Below are 26,651 nucleotides of genomic sequence, written 5' to 3'. Positions count from 1 at the left end.
AAGATAAAGCAAGCATCAACTAGTGATTTTGGTTTTAACAGTCCAAGATATCATTACTTGGAGATAATTTTAACTACTTCAAGTTTCTGTATTTACATCCTATTTATTATTTAATAATTCAGAATAGATTACTTAAATTCTGATTACTTTTTCTTATAAGCAATTATTATTCAAATTAAATGTTCTGTCTGATATAAACTTACATATTAAAATAAGAATAGATCTAAAATTGTCTATGGAATTTTAAAATGATCCATTTTGCTCATTGTTTAAAGTTAGGTCAATCATGTTCTTTTGTTGTTACAAAATTAACACACATTTTTAGAAAAATGTAATAAGTAACTCTTTACTTAAACGTACTTATTTTTTTTTAAAAAAAACATTTCCTTCCTGTCAAACTTGCACATAGTGTCAAGTATTTTGGTTAGATGTCCACATCAAAATTGTCATGACATGTTTATTTATAACAAGTCATTTCATCGTAGAGGAAATTTTCAACTTGCCTATTTCATCAAATACGTTGCCAAACACTTCTATATAATAGTTAAACATATGTTGGAAAATTGACAAATTATATAGGTTATAAAATTATTAAGGAAGTGTTCATACAACTAGCATATACAATAATGAATATTAGAAAGCTAGTAAATTTATTTAAGAGTTATTCCTTATGCAATCGTCTGTTGAGTTGGTGATTTTATCGAAAATAATCTTTTGATTTCATAAAAATAGATATGAAATTTATTTATATTATATGATTTATCAAAAATAATCTTTCAATTCAAAATAAAATTTATATTTATATAGGAGTCTTTTGAATCTAAGTAAATCTCTTGTGTGAATTTAAATTAGTCGAATTAGTAAATTTTGAATACCGAATAATTATTGGACTGATAAAAACTTTAGCACCAAAGCTTTGTAAACAATTTTAGAGTATTACAAACAAAAAGGCAACAGAAAAAATAAAAACTAATTGATTTTATTCACTGGTGAAGAACAGCCAAATAAGCTTTTTGGGACTCATGGTTGAGTCATTTTCGAGTAAGATGAGAAATTCTGAAAAATGTAATGGGCCAAAATGCATACGATAAAAAGTCACAATTATCAAATGCCACTTTTTTGTTGGTTCAAAAATATATTCTGTTAATCGGTTTGATATATATATAAAGTTAATTGGGTAAAATTTATCCGCATCGGGTGTTTATATCAAGTCAATACATGCATACCATGTATTTAAATTTATAGTTCATTTTACTTCATTAAATCATGTAAAATAGAAATTGCATCAACTTAATGTAAACACCTGATGCGGATAAATATTTTCCGAATCAATTTCACTTCACCAGAAATTCTGGTATGGTATCTATAGGGAAGAAAGAGACTTTTTCTACAAGAAAATAAAGAGAAAACATTTATTATATAACTTATCATTAGTAAATGAATAATCAACTACTTTTAATTTTCCAGGAATTTACTTGCATCATCTTTCATCAGACTTTATAACAAGTACACAAATATATACTCCACCACTTGTAGATTGTAATTCATATATATATATATATATATAATCTTTGACAATATCATAAATGATTAACAAATCCCCATCATATTAAAAAAATTAAAAAATAACAATATGTTGGAATAAAGTTTCTTCTCTTGTTTTTGTTTGCCACTCATTATTGTCAATGTCAACTTAGGGTAGTGGCATTAATTTATACGCTTTTTGACAATGTTATTCCAAAGATCAAAATGACCTACTAATTTACGTTCTCAAACTTTTTAATCTTAGGTCTCTATTTGAATCGAAAAATCAATCGAAAAGAATTGTTATATCTCTATGTAGTTAATTCACAGGGCAATAGAATGTAATTTATATAGATTAAGCAATGATCTTATGAGCTGTGCTCCATGGATACTTCTTTGTTTTATCTATTTTACAAAAAATGCACTCTATTTTATAATTTTTCGTAGCTGACAATATTGATTTTGAACTTCAATAAATTATTTATTTGTCTTGTGCTTGTTTCAGTATGTGTACGATCTAGATGTACAATGGACCCCTAATATGATTTCCCTAGTTGATGTAATAATTGAGTAGTTCAATTATTCATATTTTATCAACTTACAATATACCAATAGTAGTATAGTTGCAATTTTCGAATCTTGATGTACTTTCAATTATTTTATTCTCTTTTCTTGAATTCTTAATGTAATAGAAAAAATCTTTAAAAGACCTTGTGGAATGATCTAATTGAATTTTACATAACTTTATTTCCTAATGTATGTTTCTCCGTGTTAAATTTATGTCATTCTTTTTTAGTCTACAATAATAATAACATGATCAGTTAAATCTCAGTTGGGTTAGAGGAATTAGGTGATACTTATATAGCCTTTCTCCTGACTTATGTAAATAGAGAATTTGTTTTAGATAGATCCTCAGTTCAAGTAATTGCATATCTAAAACAATAAAAAAAGGAAATAAAATAATAAAGCAACCATATATATAATAATAGAAAAAAAAATGATAACAATAAATAATACGATAACAAAGCTGAACAAGATAAACGTAAAACAAAAATGTAAGAACAAAATTGAAGAATAGGGTAGCATAAGAGTACTAATAATACTACTTCTAAGAGGAACTAGAAAACACTCATCTACCTACCAGCATTTCACTCTAATCTTTTATTTTTTTCTCATTTTATTTAGAGTCATGTTTTTAATAAGTATCGTCCTATATGTATGTCAAGTCTTGTCTAATGACTGCTGCATAATATTTTATTTGATCTACCTCTATTCTCCTAAGACCCCCCACACTCAACCTCTCATATCTTCTCATTGGTGCATAATGCATATGCGTACATGTATGCACATCTCCTCTTCACATACAATTATTTTAGCCACGCCTCTTGAATCTTGTTGATCACCAAGAAGATCAGTTCTACCTTATTTTGAATATCTTCGTTCTTAATCCTATCTGAATTAATATATCCATCTCAACATTATATTTCTGTTACTTTCATCTTCTGACATACGAGCTCTTGACGTGCCGACATTTCTTTCCATACAACACAACTAGTCCAACAACGTAACCGCTTTATAATTAAACACACCTTTAAGGTCTTGGTGACACATTCTTATCACACACAAAACACAGAAAGTGAGCCTTCAATTCATCTATAACCGCTCTAATATAATGAGTAACATCATCTTCAATCTCCACATTTCCTTAGATAACCTGATTATCCAAGATACTCGAAACTACCTCTCTTGAAGATGACTTGAGTATGATTCCTTATTTACACATCCACCTCATAAGTTATAACATTAAATTTGCACTCAAAGTACTTTGTCTTAGTCCTGCTCAACATGAATCCTTTAAATTCTAAGGTCTTTTTCAATACCTCTAATCTATCGTCACTTTTCTTTTAATCTGTGTTTTTTTAGATATCATACTTATTATTTGTAACTTTAAATTAAGATTTTCATCTTAATCGATAATTTTAAACAGCACAACAATATATGATTTATTATATAGCACAAATTTATTTTTTAAAAAAACTCACATCAAATTAAATATTGCCACATAAGTCGAGGAATATTGAATATTTATTACTCGTATCATTTCAATTTATCTGACATTAATAATTTAATATTAACTGTAAATTCAAATATAGAATATTGAAATTTACCTATTTATAAACAATTAAAAAGATATTATAAGCTGTAATAACTACAAAGATTCAAAATATTTTAATAACATATGAAAAATTGTAGTAAAAAAAAAGTCATTTAAATCTCAACACTCAATATTATCAATATTTTGACTCTATTTTGTGATTCAAAAGTCAACAGCATGTAATTGCATTAATCCGTATAGTATGACTATATATTGATAGATAATCTTAACAATAGAGGCATAGATTGGTGTAATTAGTTTGGATCCAACAAACGACTTGCAAGTAGGTTCGCATGGTGATATCGATCGAGAAAACATGTATAGTTTCAAACCTAAAATTCCCTATTTAGGAGATTACTTGCTCAACCAACTTGATCACTCTTGTAAATCCACAAATAAATTTATCTTTTCATTTTAATTATTAATGAATAAACATTATATAAACTTCCTATAACAAAGGAGACCTACCATAGATTCAAAATAAAATAAATAATAATATTATAAAATACACCTAGTAAAAGTATACAAAGAAGAGAATATGCTGTATCCCTAGTCATCACTCTTTGTATTATTCTAAACCCTTTTCTTTAGCACAAGGTAAGCACCTAGAAATTTCTCTTTTCATTAAATACGATTAATTAATATTAATTCAAAAAAGATTAACTTAACCATGGAGTAGTTGATCCACTGTCCTACCACGAATTCCATCCAGATATCACCATCCAATAAGAACTTGACACGTCATGTTAGAAGTCGTAAACATCAGGAGATTTCCAACCTCTTATTACGTGGCGAATTCTTATTGGTCGACCTATGATGGCAAACCCACTTATTCCCTAAATCGATTCCGTAACGGATCGAAGCATTTATGGGTTAATATATGATAATGCCCTGCCTACCAAATGATTCAAAATGACAAAAATAACCCTTGAACACTTGAAAAATGATGGATTAATCGTTTTCCCTTTTTATTGGAAGAGAATTCAAAAGCCAAAATTATATGCAATTAGTTTGTTGAGATCATTAAATATGTGTACTAAAAGCAGTGAATTATACACGTCGTAGTAGTTTCAATATTAAATGTTATTAAATCATAAGAACAAACAGGTTTTGTGAATTTAATATAGAGTATTTCACCGTATTATTACTAGAAAGATCGTGTTATCTTATTCGTCAATATTTTGATTATTTTTAATGTTTATATTATCGACACTTATTTTCTTTTTTATCATAATTTTTAACTCTTAGAACATTTATTTCAAATTATTTTCTCCAAAATAATTTTTTTAAGTCGAAAGTCTTTCTAAAACAATATAATTCATATTCCTCGAACTCAACTTATAAAGATATATTATTACAATAATTCTCAAAAATATTGCCAAGCTAATTAAGAAATATTCTTGAATGTTATTTTTGCTTACTTATGGAAAAAAGGGTAAAATAGTCCATTTACAAAACGATGGAGCTTTCTAGACCATTTATCCTGGAAATAGAAAAAAGGTGAAGAAAAAGAAAAGAATAATAGAGAGTCCATTAAAAGTGAGAAAGTACGCAGAAGGCCGATCTATAAGCCTCTCCGTTTTTTCACCTTCTTCCCATTATTCTATTTATTTGCTTTATAATTAATTTTTGTTTATAATAAAGTAATAAAGAGGCAGAGATCTCTTTATTTTTCGATTCTCTCACTCTACAGTTTCCCGAGAGAGATAGAGAGATAGAGGGAGAGACGCACAATAACTATCAAAGTTCCGCTGCAGACGAATAACTTTCCTTCTCTCGTATTCTTCTTCTCCAACACGACGAACGAATCTCCACTTCTCTGGTAAATTCCGCTTCCTTAATCATTCATTTTGGTTATGTATTTGTGTTTTCTAAATCTAGTAGCTTCTGTTGGAGTTCCGATTTTTGTAGATCTTAGTTTTTGACCTATTTTGAGCTTTGAAACGGTGAAATTCATTTGATCGTGAGTTTTTATTTCTGATTTTCGATTTTGACTGCATTTCAGGAGAGTTATTATCATAGTAGGAGATTTTGACTGGTTTTTTAATTAGATTTGGTTGATTCTGGAGGTTTTAAATGGGAAAAGGAGGTGAAAATTATGGGAAAAGGGAGAATTTAGGTGGTAAGAGTGTGTCGGATAAGGAGGTGTTTCCGGCCTGGTCGAAAGATGTGAAGGAGTGTGAGGAGAAGTTTGAGGTGAAAAGAGATTATGGATTAACTGAGGATGAGGTTGTTAAAAGGAGGCAGATCTATGGTTTAAATGAATTGGAGAAGCATGAAGGGCAGTCGATTTTGAGGTTGATTTTAGATCAGTTTAATGATACGTTAGTTAGGATTTTGCTTGGTGCTGCGGTGATTTCGTTTGTTTTGGCTTGGTTAGATGGAGAGGAAGGTGGTGAGAAGGAGATCACAGCTTTCGTGGAGCCTTTAGTGATTTTCTTAATCTTAATTGTCAATGCTGCTGTTGGTGTGTGGCAAGAGAGTAATGCCGAAAAGGCTTTGGAGGCATTGAAGGAAATCCAGTCAGAGACTGCATGTGTTATACGTGAAGGTAAAAGAATTTCTAGTTTACCTGCTAAAGAGCTTGTACCTGGGGATATTGTTGAGTTGAAAGTTGGAGATAAAGTACCAGCTGATATGAGGGTTCTGCGTTTGATCAGTTCGACTCTCCGGCTTGAACAGGGATCACTGACTGGTGAGAGTGAAGCAGTTAGTAAGACCACTAAAGCTGTAGCGGAGGATGTTGATATCCAAGGGAAGAAATGTATGGTATTTGCTGGAACGACTGTGGTGAATGGAAATTGTATTTGTTTGGTAACTCAAATAGGGATGGATACCGAGATAGGGAAGGTGCACGCACAGATTCATGAAGCAGCACAAGAAGAGGAAGATACCCCGTTGAAGAAAAAGCTAAATGAGTTTGGAGAAGCTTTGACTGTCATAATTGGTATCATCTGCGCGTTGGTTTGGCTGATCAACGTGAAATATTTCCTCACTTGGGAGTTTGTTGATGGGTGGCCCAGGAATTTTAAGTTTTCATTTGAGAAGTGCACTTATTATTTTGAAATTGCAGTGGCACTGGCAGTTGCTGCCATTCCGGAAGGTCTGCCAGCAGTTATTACAACTTGTTTGGCACTTGGCACACGGAAGATGGCTGCTAAGAATGCACTTGTTCGAAAATTGCCTAGTGTAGAAACTCTTGGTTGTACCACTGTTATTTGCTCAGACAAAACAGGAACATTGACAACTAATCAGATGGCTGTGTCTAAGCTTGTCGCTATGGGTGCCAAGGCTAACACATTGCGATCATTCAATGTTGAAGGGACCTCATATGATCCCTATGATGGAAAGATACAAGATTGGTCAATGGGCCGTATGGACTCTAACCTAGAAATGATAGCAAAAATTGCTGCTGTCTGCAATGATTCTGGAGTTGAAAAATCTGGTCAGCACTATGTTGCCAGCGGACTGCCCACTGAAGCAGCACTAAAGGTACTGATTTTATATTTGAATTGGATTGCTTCTCTTACTCTTACCGGATTAGTATCTGTGCTCTCTATCACTATGTGAGTGTATTATGCTAGACTAGTATTCAGTTACTCTAAACTTTATTTATTAGATAGATATGGTCATTTATCCTTGTGTGGAACATGGATTCGTGATTTATCAATATCTTTTACTGAACATTAGTCAGAAGATTTCTGACCTCGATATTATTTAGTATCTATCTCTACATAATTTATGTTGCACACCACCCTCTCCCTTCCCAACACAAACAGAAAATTGAATCAAGTAAATTACCCCTGATCTGCATTGCTTAATAGAGTTATATGCTTCAACAACTTTTTTCTCTTTCTTAATGCTTTCCTGTGACTTATTTAGAGTTTCTTGATTTGATTTAAGGTTCTGGTCGAGAAAATGGGACTTCCTGATGGAATCAGCTCCATATCCTCTTCAAGTGATAAAGATGGCCTCCGTAAGTTGTGGTTCCTGTTCTATTATTGCTATTATGTACATTACGGGTCTTCGTTTACAATGCAACGAGGCCTAACTTCAATTAGCCGATTGTAGGTTGCTCTTACACATGGAACAATATTGAAAAGCGTATTGGTACTCTTGAATTTGACCGTGATAGGAAATCCATGGGTGTCATTACATCTTCCACCTCTGGAAAAAAGTCATTACTTGTGAAGGTGGACTCTTTATTTCCTTGGATTTCCTAATTCATTTTGGGTTTCCTACACCGTTTCATTGTTCTCGACTCTTTTGAAGCTCAATGCATCAATAACTGTTTCATATGTTGCTTCATTTTTAGGGTGCGGTTGAAAATCTATTGGAAAGAAGCTCCTATGTGCAACTGCAAGACGGTTCTGTTGTAGAATTGGATAATTCTTCCAGAAATCATATATTGCAAAGCCTTCATGAAATGTCCTCGAAAGCTTTACGTGTCCTTGGTTTTGCATACAAGGAGGATCTACAGGAACTTGCAACCTATAATGGTGATGAAGACCATCCAGCCCATCAGCTTTTACTCAATCCTGCTAATTACCCTTCCATTGAGAGTAAACTCATATTTGTTGGCTTGGCTGGGATAAGGGTAAGTTAGTTAACTTGCTTTCTCTCGACTGTTGGTTTCATTTATGTGCTAAAACCTTCCTCTGTTGGGGGCATCAAGATACTGAACAAATACTTATCGTGTTGTCAAAGGATCCTCCTAGAAAAGAGGTACGTCGTGCAATTGAGGATTGCAGAGAAGCTGGCATTCGAGTTATGGTTATTACAGGAGATAACAAGAATACAGCAGAAGCTATCTGCCGTGAGATAGGTGTCTTTGGAAGCCATGAAGATATCAAGTCGAGGAGCTTAACTGGAAAAGAATTTATGGAGCTCGCGAACCCCAAAGCACATATAAGGCAAAGTGGAGGTCTCTTATTCTCCAGAGCTGAGCCAAGGCATAAACAAGATATAGTGAGATTGCTTAAAGATGATGGTGAGGTGGTTGCAATGACTGGGGATGGAGTGAATGATGCACCTGCTTTAAAATTGGCTGATATTGGGATTGCAATGGGAATCGCTGGAACTGAGGTAAAAGATGATGTTCCTAGTACTAGAATTTGTGAGCAATATCAATGGGAACATGTATCGAGGAGAATCTATCCCCTGCAGTGTTTAACAGCAAACAGTAATAATATATTTAACAGTGATAGACAAAGTATAATTTCTCTCTCCCCATCAAGTCTACACTCTTCTGCGATCACCTGAACTCTTGTCCTGGATGGCTGTATAATGATATGTTCCCCAGTTTGAGTCTAACTTATCACTGTATATGCACATGTTACTTTGGGCTACTTCTGATGTGCTTACAAATAGAAACTTATCTTCAGTCTGCTGCCATAGGATCTTTTATTATATCAAATTCTTGTAAAAGTTTAAAATGTCATTTTCAATACACAATTCCTGAAGATTCGGATGGGTTTTGGGATAAATGGATCCAATGGATATACATGTATGTATTTATGTCATGTAACTTATGGTTGATTTTTCTCCCAGGTGGCAAAGGAAGCATCTGACATGGTTTTGGCAGATGATAATTTTAGTACAATTGTAGCTGCTGTGGGTGAAGGCAGGTCCATTTATAACAATATGAAGGCTTTCATCAGGTTTATTTTCTCCCTCATCTCCTTCAGTTGGCATTATTTCTATTGATGGTACTGTTGATTGGATGTTATTGTATTTCTATCATTTTGGCTTGGTACTTGGTATTTGGTTTTTCAATATACATTCAAAGTTTTTTGCATTGCATTTAGCTAGCTTAAATATACAAAGAGTGAGTTGAACTTTGCTGGACTAGGTTGATAATCCCTTTTAACCATGTGCTATTTCCAGCTTATATATACCATGCTGGAGTAGCTTATTATACATGTGGTATTTCCAGCTTTCTGCAAACCACCAGAATCAATTCAACCAACTTCAGTGTGTGTGTTAATCTATTGGAAATATTTTCATCTAGTATGATACGATGTCATATAATCAATGAAAAGCTTTTCACTGAGTAAGATTCCTAGTTGTTCAGTTGCATGCGACCCGATCCTTGAGTTAACTGACTTGGATAAGTTGGCTATCACCCTTTTGGACTACACTCTAGTGGCAGCTGTTCCATGTTTTATCTTTGTATTTATTTATTTAAAAAGGGAGTATCTAGTTCTCTTGATTGAACTTTTCGGATGAATATCTTTAGTCCGTGTAATGCATGATGCCAACACTGATAGTGCATCACTATAGAAGTGCATTCGATGATAATTTCTGTTGCTGTAGGTACATGATTTCCTCCAACATTGGTGAGGTCGCCTCTATTTTCCTTACTGCTGCCCTAGGCATTCCTGAAGGTCTTATTCCAGTTCAGCTTCTGTGGGTCAACCTGGTCACTGATGGACCACCTGCTACAGCATTGGGATTTAATCCACCGGATAAAGATATAATGAAGAAACAACCAAGGAGAAGTGATGATTCATTGATCAGTGCATGGATTTTATTTCGCTATCTGGTTTGCACTCTAATTATTTCCACTTCCTACTTCTGTTTGTGAGAATGAAATCCAGCTCATCAATTTCTAAATGCTTGATGCCAGGTAATTGGGTTGTATGTTGGTGTAGCAACTGTGGGTATTTTTATCATCTGGTTCACTCATGACTCCTTCCTTGGCATTGATTTAAGTAAAGATGGGCACAGTCTTGTCACCTATTCCCAGCTTGCTAATTGGGGTCAGTGCAAAACCTGGAACAATTTCACCGCTTCACCTTTCACTGCCGGATCAGAAGTGATCAGGTTTGATAACCCGTGCGATTACTTTGTGGAAGGCAAGGTCAAAGCCATGACCCTTTCCCTCTCTGTATTGGTTGCAATTGAGATGTTCAACTCCCTTAATGCCCTTTCGGAAGATGGAAGCCTCTTGTCAATGCCACCATGGGTCAACCCATGGCTTCTTTTAGCCATGTCGGTCTCATTTGGGCTGCACTTTTTGATCCTCTACGTGCCTTTCCTTGCTCAAATATTTGGTATCGTTCCACTGAGCCTAAACGAGTGGCTGTTAGTATTGGCTGTTGCATTACCCGTAATATTGATCGATGAGATTTTGAAGTTTATTGGAAGGTGCACAAGTGGTATTAGAAGTGGAAGGAGTCCTACAAAGCAGAAGGAAGAGTAGAGGCAAAACATTGTCATAAATGTGTTGAACTTATCATTATTGACAGAGCTTATGTTATTCATACCCGCAAGTGGGGTTTGATTAGCCTATTCTCTTTAACCCAACCCAGTCGCTGTTAATTGATGAGGGTTGGTGGCGGATTTAATTAGATTCATTTAGACATTTTCTGATACTCCTCAGATGATAGAATTAGTTTTGATATTTAAGTGTTTTTTTTTCCCTTTCCCTTGTCTGACAGGACGATAGCTTTTATACTGATCATCTCAATTTTATCTTTGGCATTCTGTTGCTGAATCACTTGTTTGGGTAATTTTTGGACTTGCATAACCCAACTAACTAGAGCATCGAGTGGTGTTACAGTTCACATAGTTTAGAGCACTCGATAGTTTTTTGCTAGATTATATATAAATATTTTTCATAAGTACTTTTTTTTCTTACTTCCTAAACAGTGGAAAATAAGCAACTTATTTTTTGAGAAAATATTTTTCAGAAAACACTTTCTATGGAAATTATTCTCCTTCATATCAAAAACACCCAAGAGTCGCATTGTTATTTATAAAATTAAATGAAAATGAATGAAACAATAGCAAGTTTTAATATAAACACGAAAAGTGTGTAATTTTCATGACCCGTAAAAATTGATATTATTATTCTTGCATGTTACAAGAATTGAAATATTCTAAATCCTATTGTGAAATTTTTGGCTAGTCTCTAACCCATGGCAGATATAACGGCAGGAGGGGGTTCACCTGAACCTTATTGACAATAAATTATATTGTAATCTGTATATATAAAATAAATTTTGTATATTTATGTAATATGAACCTCTGGATAAGAAATAAAGTATATCGCAATGGTATAGTGCCTTACAAAAAGGACCCCTGTGTTTAGGTTTGTGAGGATTACGTTTTACATTTAGCTTACGATTATTTTTTTTTCATTTAATTTCGGAAACAACCACTAGTCCGGTCCACGATCCCAAAAATGTCAAATACTCTCGATCCAAAAAGCCAAATTACTTCTAGCTTCATTTTTCCAAATTTCAAAATATTTCTTCTACTTTTTTTCGTCAAGATTCGTGCGTTAAATATTAAAATGATCTCCCATATTTTTATAAATGTTGATTTGATTCATAGATCCAATCTGAAATTAAAAAAATTAAAACCATGCTTCTTAATTGAGAAAGATTAACAATGATCTCTTATTTTTTTAATTACTTTTTTCTTTTTTGGAGTTTGTACTTAACATTCTAGTTATAGAGTGATACATTGTGAAGGGCTAATTTTTTTTCTCAACTTAGCATTCTAATTTTAGGTTGACACATTATAAAGGGTTAACTTTATATTTTACTATAATTACTTTGATTAGTATTAAGTATTTTTTGTGTCGAAATCAACTTTTCGTAAATTGTACCTATAGACTATATACTACTTCCTCCCTTGGAATTGTATTTGGCTTAGTTGCACATTTATATATTTTTATAAAAATCTTTTTAAGTAAAAATTCTAAATTCATCATTATAAATTACACAACAATTGAATTGATTATGGGGTGTTTTAAGCATTTTTCACATATTCTTTGAAATAAATAAATAGTAGTTTTATAAGAATAATAATCTAAATAGTAATACAAAGCCATGTGGATTTATGTATTGTTCACGTGGCTAAATACAAGAAATGGACTTGAATAATTATCAAATTTATATTATAACACCCGCGTGTAACATTAAATAATAAACCAAGTCTGGATAACTAAACACAAAACAAAGTAAATTAAAAATTACGCCACCCATGTACGACTAACTTTTATATAATAAGGTAATAATTTAACGACTTTGATGGAATAAATAAAAATAAACATTAGCACATGCTATCCTTATTTGGCTAAACAGTTTTAAATATATAATTTCCTTTTTTATATTTTCCTTCCCCAAAAAAGTAAGACATACTATTCTTATTTTGGCTATAAATAGTGACTATCGAAAAATCATTTTTCTCATACAAACATACTTGATTTAATATTAAGACCGATTTTTTCAATCGCTCATATATCCAATGGCTCATGGAAGAACTAACTTCAGTTCTCATGAATTTCCTATGGCTAGTGGAGTAAGCCCTTTCAGCTATCGAACAAATTCCGGCTATCAGGTTTTCTTCTTTCTCGTCAGTTAAAATTTTTCGAGTCATTTATTTATTTTTACGTAATTTTAAATAATTTTTATTGAAAAGTATTTATATTCAAATTCCCGGGAAATGGTAAAGATATGCCTTTTACTACTCAAAAATATTAAAAAAATTTATCATTTTGAGGTCATTTGTATAATGAACCATAATTTTAAACCATAGTAAAGTTATATGAGTTAAAATCGAGCGAAAATAATGAAGGGTTTCTAGTCGGAAAAGTGTATGAACGATCTCAAAAGTATAATCGAGAGATAAAATTAGGGAAAAGGGTCTGATATACCCCTCAACTTTGTCATTTAGAGCTGATATACCCCTTGTTATGAAAGTGGCTCATAACTTGTAAACAAATGGCTCACATATACCCTTTTCCTCTAACAGAAATGAAAAAATAATAATTTTAATCTAAATTTTTATTATTTTTTTCTAAAAAATTATAATCCCATATGAGTAAATTTAATCTTCGTCAAACATATTATTTTTTGACTTTTTTTGATTTCAATGACTAATTTATAATTATTATTTTGATAATCAAATTTATTTATGTTTCACTAATATTTTTGTAAAACTTATTATAGATGATCAAATTTTTTCTTCGAATATGAAATTAAATTACAATACACACACAAAAAAATAGTTTAATATTTTATTCTTTAAACTAAGGAATGAAAGAAAAAAACAAAATAAGAATAAGAAATTCAAATAATTATAATAAAAGAAGTCAAAAAATAATTTATGTATGAAAAAAATTAAAATATACCTTGAACTTTGATAGAAGAATCATCTATACCCCTAAATAATTTTTTAAAAAAAATTAGAAGTAATAAATATAAATTTAAAACTAATTTTTTAACTTCCGTTAAATGAAGGGTATATGTGAGCCATTTTGTAACGGCAAGGGTATATGTGAGCCGTTTGTATAACGGTAAGGGCATATATGAGCCACTTTTGTAACGAGGGGTATATCAGCTCCAAATGACAAAGTTGAGGGGTATATCAGACCCTTTTGAAATACCTTTGTTTAGTAAAGTGCTAATCTACCCATGCAAATTTGATAAGATGAAAATAACTGATTTTGTAATTTTCAAATATGTAAAATTTTCATGTCTTTACAGAGACGTGTTGTTCGTGCTACGAAGCAACTGATGCATGCAGTTGTGATGGAAAAACTTGAAGTCGAAAATGGATCAATCTTTCAGATAACTGATATGGGTTGTTCCATCGGTCCAAACACATTCATTTCAGTTAAGAACATTGTTGAATCTGTAGAATTGAAGTTCCAATCAATCAACACTCACAAAAAACATATTCAAGTTTTGTTTAATGATCATGCCTATAACGATTTCAATACTCTCTTCGCGTCTCTACCATCAGATAAATCCTATTATGCTCATGCTGCAATCGGTTCTTTCTATGATCGTGTTTTTCCAGACAAATCAATTCATATCGTCAATTGTTCATATGGTCTCCATTTTCTCTCAAGAGTTCCAAATAATGTCGAAAACAGAAAATCACTTGCTTGGAACAAAGGGAAAGTTTATTATTCACATAGTAAAAAAGAGGTAATTAGTGAATATTCCAAACAATACAAAAAAGATATGGAATGTTTTTTGAAATGTAGAGCACAAGAAGTTGTACCTGGTGGATTAGTTTTTATTACTGTTCCAGCTCGTCCAAATAAAACTCCTCATTCTAAAGTTATTTACAATATGTTAGCTGAAATATTGGGATCTTGTTTTCTCCACTTGGTCAAGCAGGTAAAAATCGTTACGTTTTTTTTTTTTTTTTTGAACTGTCAATTTATGTGAAGGTGTTTGACTAGTTACGGAATTTGTTGGGCGATATTGAGGAAGAGGAGGTGGATACATTCAATATACCGGTGTATATTACATCTCCAATTGAAGTAGAAGAGGCAATTAAAAGAAATGGAAGTTTTAGTATTGAAAAAATAGAGATTCTTTCAAAGGAAACATCACCAATCAATGGTTTAACAGCTAAAGATGCATCAGTACACATAAGGGCTATAACTGAGGGATTGATTGAAGAAAAATTTGGAACAAAAATATTGGACAAATTGTTTCAACTTCATGAACAAAAACTTGAGGATGCATATCTTGACTTGATTTCTGGTGAAGCTATTAGTTTATTCATAGCTCTTAAACGCAAACCAAATTAAACCTCTATTTTAATTTGTTTTCTTGTTTTTTTGCTTTTGTGAAAGTTGTCCTTTTGGGTTTGTGAAATGTTGTTTCCAAGTATGTTCTATCAAAGTGTAATGTGTGTTTATTTACTCTATTTTAGTTTCGCGATGAAACATGATCAAATGTGTACTAATTCGTTTAGAACCTATTTTTATTGCTCACACATGTATAGAACCATCTCTCAAAGTATATTTATATTTTGAACAAAAATAATGATTAATGACGTGTGGAAATTTTAGATTAACAAAGATATGGACTAACGACAGTTAAAAATTCAGGATTTGATAGTTATACATGCTCATTTGAAATGAAAATTTTGATCCGTGTGAAGTCATGAGAAAATAATATTAGCAATTGATGAGAATATTGTACGGTTGAGATAATATGTACTAAAAGTCACGAAGATCGATGACGTGGCTGTTATTAATGTTCCAAAATTTAAATATTTTTTCGATATTGGCGGGGAACTAATAATACGTTTTGGGCCAACATAATAACATTATATTCGCCTATTGATAAAGCATTCATTTTGTAGATAAATGGTTGACTTTTCATTCTTCATATATTTGAAAAAAACAATTTTTTTTATTTATATTAATTAAGTTGATAAATTTTTTTGGTTCTCTTTGATTAGAGAGAGTAAGATTAGTACGAAATAAGGGGAATTAGAACTTTAAGTCTCAGAAATATTAATTAAGTTGATAAATTTTAATTTGACTAATTTATATCTACTATCTTTGATAAAAAATGAAACTTCAAATACTCATAAATAATAATTACATTATCTATGTATTATATTAAATCTTACTACCACTTAGTATATCGAATTTAAAAGACCAAACATAGTGAATTTTGCGCTGAAAAAAAATTATCGAAATATATCAAAGATCAAATATCATCTTCATCAACAAATATAACATATTTTAACAAATAAAATACAATGTAAATGGTCAAGCAAGATCAAAAAGAGTTATTACGAACCATAAAAGCCCAATCAATTAAGATGTAGAAAGCAAAACAGAAAATGCTCAATCGCACAAAATTAAGAAGATGTGAAACTGAATCTGTGAATTGTATTCATTGAATTAAAACAAGCTACAACCACATCCCCTACATGAACCATACTAATTACACCAGAATAGAACCCATCAACCCCAGCAAAAAGCAAAACAATTTCTTGACAGCAAGACTTTTGCAGACTAAACAAAAGTCACATTCAACCTCCAAAACCATACAAAGTCCTTCCTTGTCTCTTGAGTGCATACACAACATCCATAGCAGTCACCGTCTTCCTCCTAGCATGCTCAGTGTAAGTAACAGAGTCACGAATCACGTTCTCCAAAAAGATCTTCAAAACCCCACGAGTCTCCTCATAGATCAGCCCACTAATACGCTTCACTCCTCCTCTACGAGCCAAACGCCTAATAGCAGGCTTAGTAATACCTTGAATGTTATCACGGAGAACCTTACGGTGACGCTTCGCTCCTCCCTTTCCCAATCCTTTTCCTCCCTTTCCACGACCCGACATTTTCAATCAACCTTGAGTTTATCTGAATCAATACAACAATTTAGTAACCCAGGTTAAATCACACAGTATTATTCGACACAAAAAAAACACAGATTTAGCAAAATTATTAAATCAAATCTGAAAATTAAATGTAAGATTTATCTAATAATTTGTTGAAAATTCGAACCTGAAATTGGAAGCTTGAAGGACTAATAACAAAGACAATGATGAAGACAATGGAGATTAGAGGGTAAATGGGGGAGTTTATTTATAGCTGGTGAACTGTTATTAATGGAGTTGGCTTCGATCCGAGTGATTGGTAAAAGAAGCGATCTCTACCGTCAGATAAAACAAGATTAGACGGTCAAGATGAAGTTCCATAAGATTGACGAGGATTGCAGCCTGGCGTTATTTTTTTTTTGAAATAAGGGGGGAAAAGATCAAAATCAATGAAGCTGCTGAGCGGGAGAATTGGCTTGGGTTTTGGGCCGAATCTCGAATACTTATGGGCTCTATTTTCTAATTTTAAAGTTTTGTGTTACTAATAACTATCTTCGGGTGATACCTTGAATCATCAAATATATGAAAAATTCTAATTTCGCCACTGTTTATAAGATAGTGCATTAGCTTTCACTATTCATAACGGATAGTGAAGTTCGTAAATTTGTGGATTGTATACATCAATCTAGAAGTATTGGCTTTGTCTTAGTCACTGTATATGCGTATTGTATACCCATACGTGTCCCGCTTTTAGTATTACTCTATGTAAAGAGAATTGTTCTGTTGATTCTAGCTAAAGCTATATACATGTGCTTCCATTTTCATTATGATCATGGGAATGACAAGGATTTGTCTGTTGTTGCATGGCATTGTAGATGGTTGAGACTGTGTTTGCTCATTTTGTATTTGTTAAGCATTAGGCTTTGATAGTAGACATGCTTTTCCCCAGATAGTAGGTGTCTTTACAATATTGTTGAGAGCCATATTAGCTTAAAAGTCATGTCTTCTTTGCATCCTTTGTTAGTATTTGTTATTTTGAGGTAGTGTGAACTACTATTAAGAACCTAGTTTTGTTTTCCTTATGTTTGTGGATAAATGATGATTGAATATATCATTTTGAAGTAAGTTTGTGATCTGGTCTTTGCTCAACTCAAATTCAAACGCTAGCTCAAGAGACGAGGATTGTCTAAGATCATATATAAAGAGACAAATGATCCAAGCCCTAACCATTGTGGGACTCTTTTCTTGCCATTCTGGGTTGAACATCTTGAGCATGAACGATATTAGATGGGGGTCCAATATAACGGAAAACCATGAACAATTGTCTCTTATAAATGGACATTGAATTTAACTCAATACCCTTAAGTAATAACTAGCTCAAGAGACGAGAGTTGCTAAAGATAATATAATGAGAGAAATGATCCAAGTCCAAACGGATACAAGACTCAATCCCCGCCCTTTCAGGATTGGACATCTGAAGCATGAACAATATCAAGAAAACCATGAATCAACTAGTTCTTATACCATGATAAGAAAATGAACATTGAGTTTAACTATATCAGTACTAATGCTAACTCACAAGGAGAGGATGAGAAATTCTGAATGTAGGACCCAATAATTTCAAACTTAAAATTCATGACTCATGCACCACCAAACCAAGGCAGGGGCCAATAAAAGAAAAGTTGGATTATGATGAGTTCACAATTGAAAAAAAAAATACACACTCAAAATGAGTCTATGTAACATATTTTATTAGATTATGTCTCTTAAAGTCTTAATAAAAATGGTCAGTGGGTAACCCACCGCCGTCCGACCAAAATATATCAACCAGCCTCCCTACTTGTAGGGGCCAATTTAACATTATAATTATTAGCCTTTCATTATTCAGTAACATGTAAAACCAAATGATTAGTGCAAAAGGGTTATATTTATAATTAAAAAATACTACTAGCATTACAGAGTTATTAAAGCCAAATGTGCTCTTTCGAGTTATTAAGATTACAATATAAACCATAGTCACCATCAACAATTAAATAGTACTAGTTTATTTATATCATTCATCCCTACAACGTTAACTTTTCCTTGATGGTGGGGATAACTTTTTTAGGGCTTTTGTATTTTTAAATTGTTGAGAGTCTCTTGGTCTTGAAGAAACATAGACAATATGTTTAGTCCGACCTATACTATGTCAAAAGTGATTTTTAACGGTAATTAATCAATGATAATAGTTTAATTATCGCTAAATATGTATTTTTAACTGCAATTAACACTCATTGTGAATACCCTTAAAGCCTAGCTATAGCAACATTGAATTGAATATCAATTCACTAAAGCCGGTAAAGGATTTAGCACTTATTGTTAATGTGTATATTTATTGCTGCTTAAAATTTTTTGTTGTTATTGTGGTAGTGCTACTTTCTTAAATTTATGAATTTTATTATAAAAACAATAATATTTGTGAAAAAAGTTAATCTTAGAGGATTCACCTCAAATCTTGTTCACGAAGAGAAGAATTGTCCATTATTATATAAGGAGTCAATTAACCTATCTCTCAATCAATATGGGACACTTAATACCTCTGCACGGGCTAAGCTTGTCTATTGTAGCATGAATAATATACATTAGAATATGAGGACCAAACGCTGAAAAATAAAATAACAAAAGTAGACCTCATTCTGATATCGTGTGGAAGTGAACGTTAAAGGTTAATTTAATAGGAAAAGTAATAACCTCATTATTTAGTTGGGCTCAAGCAAACATAAGCAATGTTGGATTAGATAAGATTGAAGGAGCACTAAACTTTTGTTTGACAAATCACTATCAATTTCATTTGATCATTATAAACACATTTGAAGCATCCAAAGATGTGTAATTGACCTACACTAGTCAAGTCTAAATTTGGTTAATTTAGACATATATGTAATGTAGTTGCCCATTGAGAATGCTTTATGTTGCCTCAATGAACTTGTCTGCCTCGAAAGTGATAGACAAATGTTAATTAGGCAATAAGCACCAAAGATGAATATTTTTTTGATATCAATGAATAGTGCTATCCATTGGATCAAGCAATTTTATTTGATTAGTTGTCAATCTTTTATGGCCACAACTAATTTTGAACACAAATATTGAGTGGTAAATAGATTTTTTTGTTAGGCGAAAATAAAGAGAGCTTCATTAATATATATAAAAAGTTGAATTTAACCAAAATACAATATTGTGTGGCATATATAGGTTTACAAGTTTCACCTACAAACTGAATCATGAGAATTTGAAATGAATATCGTGTAAATTCACTTAGCATCACACTAATATATAATTCTAATCTTATATAAGATGTTTTCTTCTTGTCTATCTCATGTGCCTTTTTTTAAAATCTTATTATTAATCACTTGATATTTTAGTATTGATCGAATTAATTCAGATTCACATGTGTATGATCTATTATAGAAGAAAACACTTTCTACCCTATTAAAAAGGACTTCCATCAAAATACTTTTCATGGTTTTTAACAAAAATATTTGTTAGAAATTCATTAGTTTTAAGTAGTAGTACTAGACAATGTTTTTCATTTACCAGATTCAAATACGAAATCTCTAGTAAAAAATGAATCGATTAATTGGTTCGTTTATTGGACCCAAATAATGTGCATAATCCATTATAGGAGAAAGTACTTCCTACCCTCTTGAAAAGGAACTTCCAACAAAATATACTTTTCATGATTTTCAACGAAAATATTCATTGGAAATTTCATAATTTTAAGTAGTACTACCAAACAGTGTTTCTCCATTTATAGGATTCAAGTATAAGACTTCTAGTTAAGAATGAACAGATTTCATTCATCTCGTCACACCCTGGGTGGTATAGTTATTGTTGTAATTGGTCCACACTAATAAGTCTTCAATGGACCCGTGAAATACACAACTCTAAGACTTCCAAACAGAAGCTCCAAATAATAATGGACATTCTTTTTAATCATTATGCAAATAAGCCAAATGTACATAACATTACCAACCTAATATCATTAATCCTAAAACAAATTCTTGATTAAACATCACTAATAAAACTAGGAAACAATAACTACCACACAATCAAAGAGTTCCTTAACATTAAAAAAACTTGAGGAACTCTTCTCTCTTCTTTTTTTTAGAAAAAACTTTTTTTCCTTCCACTAATTTAATTACAAATGATTATGGAACATAGGCATCGAGAAATCCAATCCAATTCTCATCATCCTCTTCTCCTAATTCCTCTAATCTTGATTGATTCCAATATTCATTTTGAGGAGTCCTCTCAATTTCATCATTTCTTGCAAATCTCCCTCTTATTCGAGGTCTACTATCTGCCAAAGTTTTCCTGCACTCGTACTGATATTTCACCAACAAAAGAAAATGAATTAGATATAAAAGTTTTATATTGCTAAACAACAACAAAAACAACACTAATTGTATGTAACGAAATAATAAAAAGTTCTCCAACGATGAATTTTATAGCTAATTTCGAAGTTTCGAGTAGTGTGAAAGAGAAATTTTAGTCATCTTGAAGTCCTTATTATTGTGGTCCCTAAAGCGCATTATGTTTTTAAAGAACATATCACACGTCTTATAATGCACATGGTACGTGCTATATAATGCATGTGTATATACTATATACTATCCATAAATAATATAATCACTCATAATCATGAGCAAGTATTTTATACATTGACTATATAATTTTTAGAGTATTTTTTTACCATTACCTGTACAATTTAACATGTGATATATAGTAGTAGTAGCCAAGTAAAAAATATCTATACATCCTTTTCATATGTTTTTTTTTTTTAAATTTAATTATTTGTAATTACTTCGTAAGTATCTAAGGTATAAAAATATTTTATACGTATCGTCAGTACATTGAGCTTAAACTCTTTTAGTTACCTTAATCTTCTTGTTAAAATTTCTTTGATTTCTCTTGGTTCTGTATCTTTCTATACGTTCTTTCTTCTCTTGTGGACTATATTTGCAAGCTTTATTCATTCCTTCAATTATGCTATTACTCTCACTTGATAAAGGGCTTTCTGAACGATAATTATTATATTGCATCATGTGCATTACCTGTAAATATAAATACAAGAAGTTGGTGAGTTAACCAAATAATCAATTAATCAAGTGATTATATATAATCACCATATTTTTAAAAGTGGATTAAACTCAATTATACATATGGACAATATTATCATGAGTGTTTGCGATATCAATGTATTTTAGCAAGTAATGAAAATTGAAAACTATTTTCTAAGTAATCACTTAAAAGATAACTATAAATAGGCATTTGATACGATATAAGTATAACTAACCTATAAGATACTAAATAATATATGCTAATAAGATAACGTACCAATAATGTAAACTTATTTTTATACTATCGATCAGATCATTCGATTATAATTAAGTCTTCTTAAAATAGAAATTTGTATGTTATCGTGAAAATAAAACATATTCCTTGCTACATACTACAAAAAAAGATGATGTGATAGTGTAAATATAACGTAGTTCACCTGTAAATCCCCAGTACTTAAAACTTTCCTGACGGAGCTTGGCGTTTCGGAGTCATGAAATCCAGTGGGGGAAGAAACAATTGGACAAAATCCTTCCATATTCTTGACAAGAAGTGAGTGACTACTTATGCTTCTTTGCATCAAACTTGTTGGATCATTAGTATTATAACTTGTAGCTGGAGAACCATAACTACTACAACTACTACTACTATTGTTGTTACAATTAAATTCAGACTTCAATGTAGATATCGAGTCAAATTCAATAGTAATGTTATTTACTAAAGGAATTGATAAAGGTGGAGGTGGTAAATTGGAGACTAGTGGCAATGTTTGTGAAGTAATAGTAGTAATTGGGAAATGGTTATACAAATAATTACTACTAGAAGAAGTGTTTTCCTCAATATTATTGTATCCATACATAGTGAAAGATTTTTTTTAAAAAAAAAAATATTTTTTGAAGTATTTTGAAGAAAAGAAGAAAGTTGAGATTGTTGTTATGAGAGGGAATTGGTATGTGAATACCTTCTTAAAGGAAATGGACATTTTGGAATGTGACGTGGAAGCTGATGTCATTCTTCTTTTTTTCAAGAGAGGCGTTGACTTAATACGTTAATGTGACATGTATATGACTTATTCTGATTCGATTAATTCAAATTGATCCTTCTCTCAAAGTCGTTATAGTAGTAAGATTAAGAAGTAAAGAGAGAAATGTACTTCTTGAATAATACTTAAGATTTGAAAGTGAGAGTGTATGTATTTGGTATGAAGGAAAACGTTTTTTTAAAAATATTTAAACGAGTTTCTGACTTTCTTTTTTTCTATGTGTTTGATATATAAGAAAAGAATATTTTTTTTAAAATTTTGATCAACAAAATATGAGAAAAAGAACCAACCCTATATGGCTTGTGTCTAGCCAATGATAAGGTGGTCCAAATGGGTAGAACGCAACTCGCAGAATAAACTAAATTGTTGTACTCATGATGTATTTAGAAATTTTTACATTATTAAAATCTCTTTTAATTGATTTTTTTTTTAAAAAAAAGTTGTTTACATTATTAGCATAAATACACCAACAATATACATGTAATTTTACTATATTATTTTAGTTGTTAAGTCAAATTTAGTTAGTTAGTATAAATAATTACCATTAAAACTTATTTGGACCTGACATATAATCTTAATACACTTATTATAACTTTGTTATGTCATGTGACAGATTAGAGCTGGCAGAAAATATATCTAAAATTATTTAGTCAAGTAAAAATATATTTTAAAGCTAATAACAATTTAGAGATGAAACTACTAATTACGTTAAATTTTAAAAAAAATTAATATTTTTTTAATTTTTATTTTATAAACTTTAAATTTTAACTCCGTAAAAAAGTGCGATATACATACTGGTGGTCCTATAAATCTCTTTGAAAGTAGCTCAACATATATATAAATCTGCCCCCAAGAGACATCAATTCATAACCCAACTTGCGTCTAGAAAATAGAAGCAAAAGACCCCACCACTTAACTCCTTATAATAAGCTTATTATAAAAGGGATTATTTTTTTGTAAAAGGATAAATCAAATCATATCTTTTAATCTTTAGCCATGTGAGGGGCAATATATGATCTTAATCATTTTGTTATGTATTAGGTTAGGGATTATAACATATAGGGTAGCTATTAATCATCATTAGAGCGACATAATATGGTTCAAACTTCTAATTAGATGTGTCATTAATTAAAGAACTTTCCACATGGAACCCTTCTTCCAAAATTTGCTATATTAACTAGTGACATGGTTACATGTCACACTCATCATCATTTTTGCCTTTTACTCAAATGCACTTACTTATAACTATATAATATAATATTTGGGTTATTAGTGTCAGAGGCAAAAATTTCACTAATTCAAACTAAAAAAATAATATGTGTAATATCGTAAAATACGAGCGAAGTCTGTGATGGAGAGAAATGTAAAATGAGATCTTAAAAATTATTTCTTATATTTTGTGTTTGTGTAGTTAAACTTTTCAATTGGGGGTGGGGGTGTCATTTCAAGACTTATAAATGAATTTATGCAACCATACAAGGGAATCTATCATTGACTCAAATAAAATCATGGATATGATGATGCCCCCATTGACATTTCTTGAATTCTAGCAAGACTAATTGCATAATATATTCATATAGGCAATATCACCATGAGAATGAGACCGGGGACCTCTAAAGCATCTTTTATTTGTTGCGCGCTTCGTGTATCGAAGCAGAGATATACGAAAAATTTAAAATTTATTCATTTTGAATTATAATTTATACACGCTCCACTTAATTTTATGTCAGATATAAAGTTAAAACTAAAGTTATTAAATTTGAATCTAATCCAGTGCCGATACTGTAGCTCCGTCCTTGACCGTGAAGGGGCCAAGGGGGTAATATAAACATATATATATTTACATGTAGGTCTTCACTTGTCATGAGTTATATCTTTCTGTCTGCAAAATACATGATGATTTTCTAGACTTTTAATTATTTATCTCTGCATGTTGAAATGCACAAAAAGTAAAGAAAATAGTTCTACTTTTTGACGTTTCGTTGGTTGGTTGGTCAATAACCAAGTGTATAAGTTTCAATTCCAATCAGAAACTTAGAACAATTTAGTATGATCAACTCTGTTGCAATTGGAACTTCCATTCTCCATATTTATTATTGCGTACCCGTATCAAACGCATTATATGTGTTGGCAATAAATAAATTTCGCCAATTCAAAATAATCGGAACTCGAAAATATTATAACAAATATGATATATGTGTTTTATTTCAAATTATAATGTGTATACTACGATCTTTAGAAATGTCATTGAGACTTGAAAAGGTACTTTCTGGTTTTTCTTTTTAATAGTTGGTTGATTGATTTAAGGACTTGATGCTTGTTCTTGAATTTGTTTAACTTGTACACTTGGATTGAGTGAATTATAGTGTGATATTGAATATGAATTTTAGCCTAGATATGATTAATTGTGTTGGTAAGTTATTGTCTCGCAAGTCGCCCCTCCTTAGGTGCATTCCTCCTTTTTCTCATCAATCTACGGAGTATCAACAATCGTTTCTAGTTGTTGCACTATCATGAATATTTATGAACAATAATTATGTCACAAATAAGTAACATCGATCTTGAATGTCTTGAGATTTGATCTACACTCCTTGATCTTGATCGCTTGAAATTTATGTAAAAATACTTTGATTCATCAAGACTAACATGGTGGAATGAAGTAAACTCCAAAAAAATGCTATTGGGCCATTGAGCTTGGTCTATATGGGTGGATCATCTAAAAGACAATTAAATGGATTAGCATAGTAGCATTGGACTCTTAATTAAACTTTATTAATTAGACTTAAATAAATAATTTGAATTGTATCATCCTTAATGAACTAATTAATTAATTAGGATATAATCCAATTTCTTTATCAAATTGATTTTATACTATTCATCAGTAGTCAACCATGTGGACATTAGTTTCTTTCTTTTTTCGATGCCTTGGGCCTTGGCCATTTTTGTTTGGGATCTTTTCATTCATATTTGCAATGAAATAACACATACGATTTTATTAAATATCTCATATATATATATATATATATATATATATATATATATATTGACTTTCAATTTGTCAATAAAAGCCATATTTTTTTCAAAATCCTTTCTCCATAGAAAGAAAAGTCGAAAGTCAACTATAGAAAAGAAAAACCTACACCCCAAAAATTATTTAAACCTTTTTTTTACAATTTAATTTTCCATATCTAACATGACATTTTTTTGAGCTAATATAATATTTCATTTGATATTCAATATTTATATAAAAATATAATTAAATTTAAATTCACATATTACAAAATTCATTTTTTAGTACATCGTTCTTCTCAACAACTAGGAGATTTTATTTTTTTGTGAACATACATATATAATCAACGGAATCAGTCGACTATCATAGTTATATTTACACTTTCATAATAAGTAATTGAAGTAACAAAAGAAGTACCAAAGTAAATTAAGATGAATAGAAATTGAGTAGAAGAGCATCCTATGTAGTCCTTTAGGGGCATAGCACCAACAAATAATGCATATACCAATTAAAAAAAAACATTAATCATAAATTCCTACTATGTGAAAGCCACTCATGTCTTTTTCTCGTGTGCAATATATGTAAAAAAGAATAGACAAATTTAAAGGTCCCATTTTTTAATTTCTTCTAGATGAAAAAGGCAACCTAATTGCAATACAACGATTCTTTTACTGTTGATTACTGATTTTTTTTTTCAACAATAAAAACAGTTTACTCCACTTAGAATCGTT

General features: G+C 31.2%; 4 protein-coding genes across 4 annotated transcripts; 2 read left to right on the top strand and 2 right to left on the bottom strand.

The window, feature by feature from the left end:
• Positions 1 to 5,224: 5,224 nt before the first annotated feature.
• LOC107004486 (calcium-transporting ATPase 4, endoplasmic reticulum-type-like) lies at positions 5,225 to 11,177 on the top strand. The gene is made up of 9 exons (XM_015202689.2): positions 5,225 to 5,501; positions 5,685 to 7,171; positions 7,583 to 7,655; positions 7,751 to 7,872; positions 7,995 to 8,276; positions 8,387 to 8,764; positions 9,230 to 9,339; positions 9,995 to 10,223; positions 10,308 to 11,177. The coding sequence occupies exons 2-9, from the start codon at positions 5,756 to 5,758 to the stop codon at positions 10,881 to 10,883; spliced, it is 3,186 nt and encodes a 1,061-aa protein (XP_015058175.1). The 5' UTR covers positions 5,225 to 5,501; positions 5,685 to 5,755; the 3' UTR covers positions 10,884 to 11,177.
• Positions 11,178 to 12,937: 1,760 nt separating this feature from the next.
• On the top strand, positions 12,938 to 15,239 carry LOC107004062 (probable S-adenosylmethionine-dependent methyltransferase At5g38100). The gene is made up of 3 exons (XM_015202278.1): positions 12,938 to 13,030; positions 14,179 to 14,820; positions 14,886 to 15,239. Exons 1-3 carry the CDS (start codon positions 12,938 to 12,940, stop codon positions 15,237 to 15,239), a joined length of 1,089 nt encoding a protein of 362 aa, XP_015057764.1.
• A 1,072-nt stretch (positions 15,240 to 16,311) lies between these two features.
• LOC107002999 (histone H4) lies at positions 16,312 to 17,058 on the bottom strand. Its single transcript, XM_015201222.1, has 2 exons — positions 16,959 to 17,058; positions 16,312 to 16,814 (listed from the first exon to the last, which is right to left on the bottom strand). The coding sequence occupies exon 2, from the start codon at positions 16,790 to 16,792 to the stop codon at positions 16,481 to 16,483; it is 312 nt and encodes a 103-aa protein (XP_015056708.1). The 5' UTR covers positions 16,793 to 16,814; positions 16,959 to 17,058; the 3' UTR covers positions 16,312 to 16,480.
• A 3,643-nt stretch (positions 17,059 to 20,701) lies between these two features.
• On the bottom strand, positions 20,702 to 22,805 carry LOC107004086 (two-component response regulator-like APRR5). Its single transcript, XM_015202316.2, has 3 exons — positions 22,308 to 22,805; positions 21,688 to 21,864; positions 20,702 to 21,135 (listed from the first exon to the last, which is right to left on the bottom strand). The coding sequence occupies exons 1-3, from the start codon at positions 22,725 to 22,727 to the stop codon at positions 20,959 to 20,961; spliced, it is 774 nt and encodes a 257-aa protein (XP_015057802.1). The 5' UTR covers positions 22,728 to 22,805; the 3' UTR covers positions 20,702 to 20,958.
• Between the last annotated feature and the right edge of the window lie 3,846 nt (positions 22,806 to 26,651).

This window comes from Solanum pennellii, chromosome 11, assembly GCF_001406875.1.
Source record: "Solanum pennellii chromosome 11, SPENNV200".
Classification (NCBI taxonomy): Eukaryota; Viridiplantae; Streptophyta; class Magnoliopsida; order Solanales; family Solanaceae; genus Solanum; species Solanum pennellii.
The sequence above is the reverse complement of the archived record's forward strand: the minus strand, read 5'-3'. Positions and strand labels throughout refer to the sequence as shown.

Bases quoted from the DNA above. Each gene is read 5' to 3' on its own strand.
- LOC107004486 (XM_015202689.2), top strand. From the start codon at position 5,756: ATGGGAAAAGGAGGTGAAAATTATGGGAAAAGGGAGAATTTAGGTGGT. The intron at 7,172-7,582 runs GTACTGATTTTA...ATTTGATTTAAG, and splicing joins CCACTGAAGCAGCACTAAAG to GTTCTGGTCGAGAAAATGGG. The intron at 9,340-9,994 runs GTTTATTTTCTC...CTGTTGCTGTAG, and splicing joins AATATGAAGGCTTTCATCAG to GTACATGATTTCCTCCAACA.
- LOC107004062 (XM_015202278.1), top strand. From the start codon at position 12,938: ATGGCTCATGGAAGAACTAACTTCAGTTCTCATGAATTTCCTATGGCT. The intron at 13,031-14,178 runs GTTTTCTTCTTT...ATGTCTTTACAG, and splicing joins GAACAAATTCCGGCTATCAG to AGACGTGTTGTTCGTGCTAC. The intron at 14,821-14,885 runs GTAAAAATCGTT...GTGTTTGACTAG, and splicing joins TTCTCCACTTGGTCAAGCAG to TTACGGAATTTGTTGGGCGA.
- LOC107002999 (XM_015201222.1), bottom strand. From the start codon at position 16,792: ATGTCGGGTCGTGGAAAGGGAGGAAAAGGATTGGGAAAGGGAGGAGCG.
- LOC107004086 (XM_015202316.2), bottom strand. From the start codon at position 22,727: ATGTATGGATACAATAATATTGAGGAAAACACTTCTTCTAGTAGTAAT. The intron at 21,865-22,307 runs GTGAACTACGTT...TTATATTTACAG, and splicing joins TAAGTACTGGGGATTTACAG to GTAATGCACATGATGCAATA. The intron at 21,136-21,687 runs GTAACTAAAAGA...GTGAAATATCAG, and splicing joins ATTTTAACAAGAAGATTAAG to TACGAGTGCAGGAAAACTTT.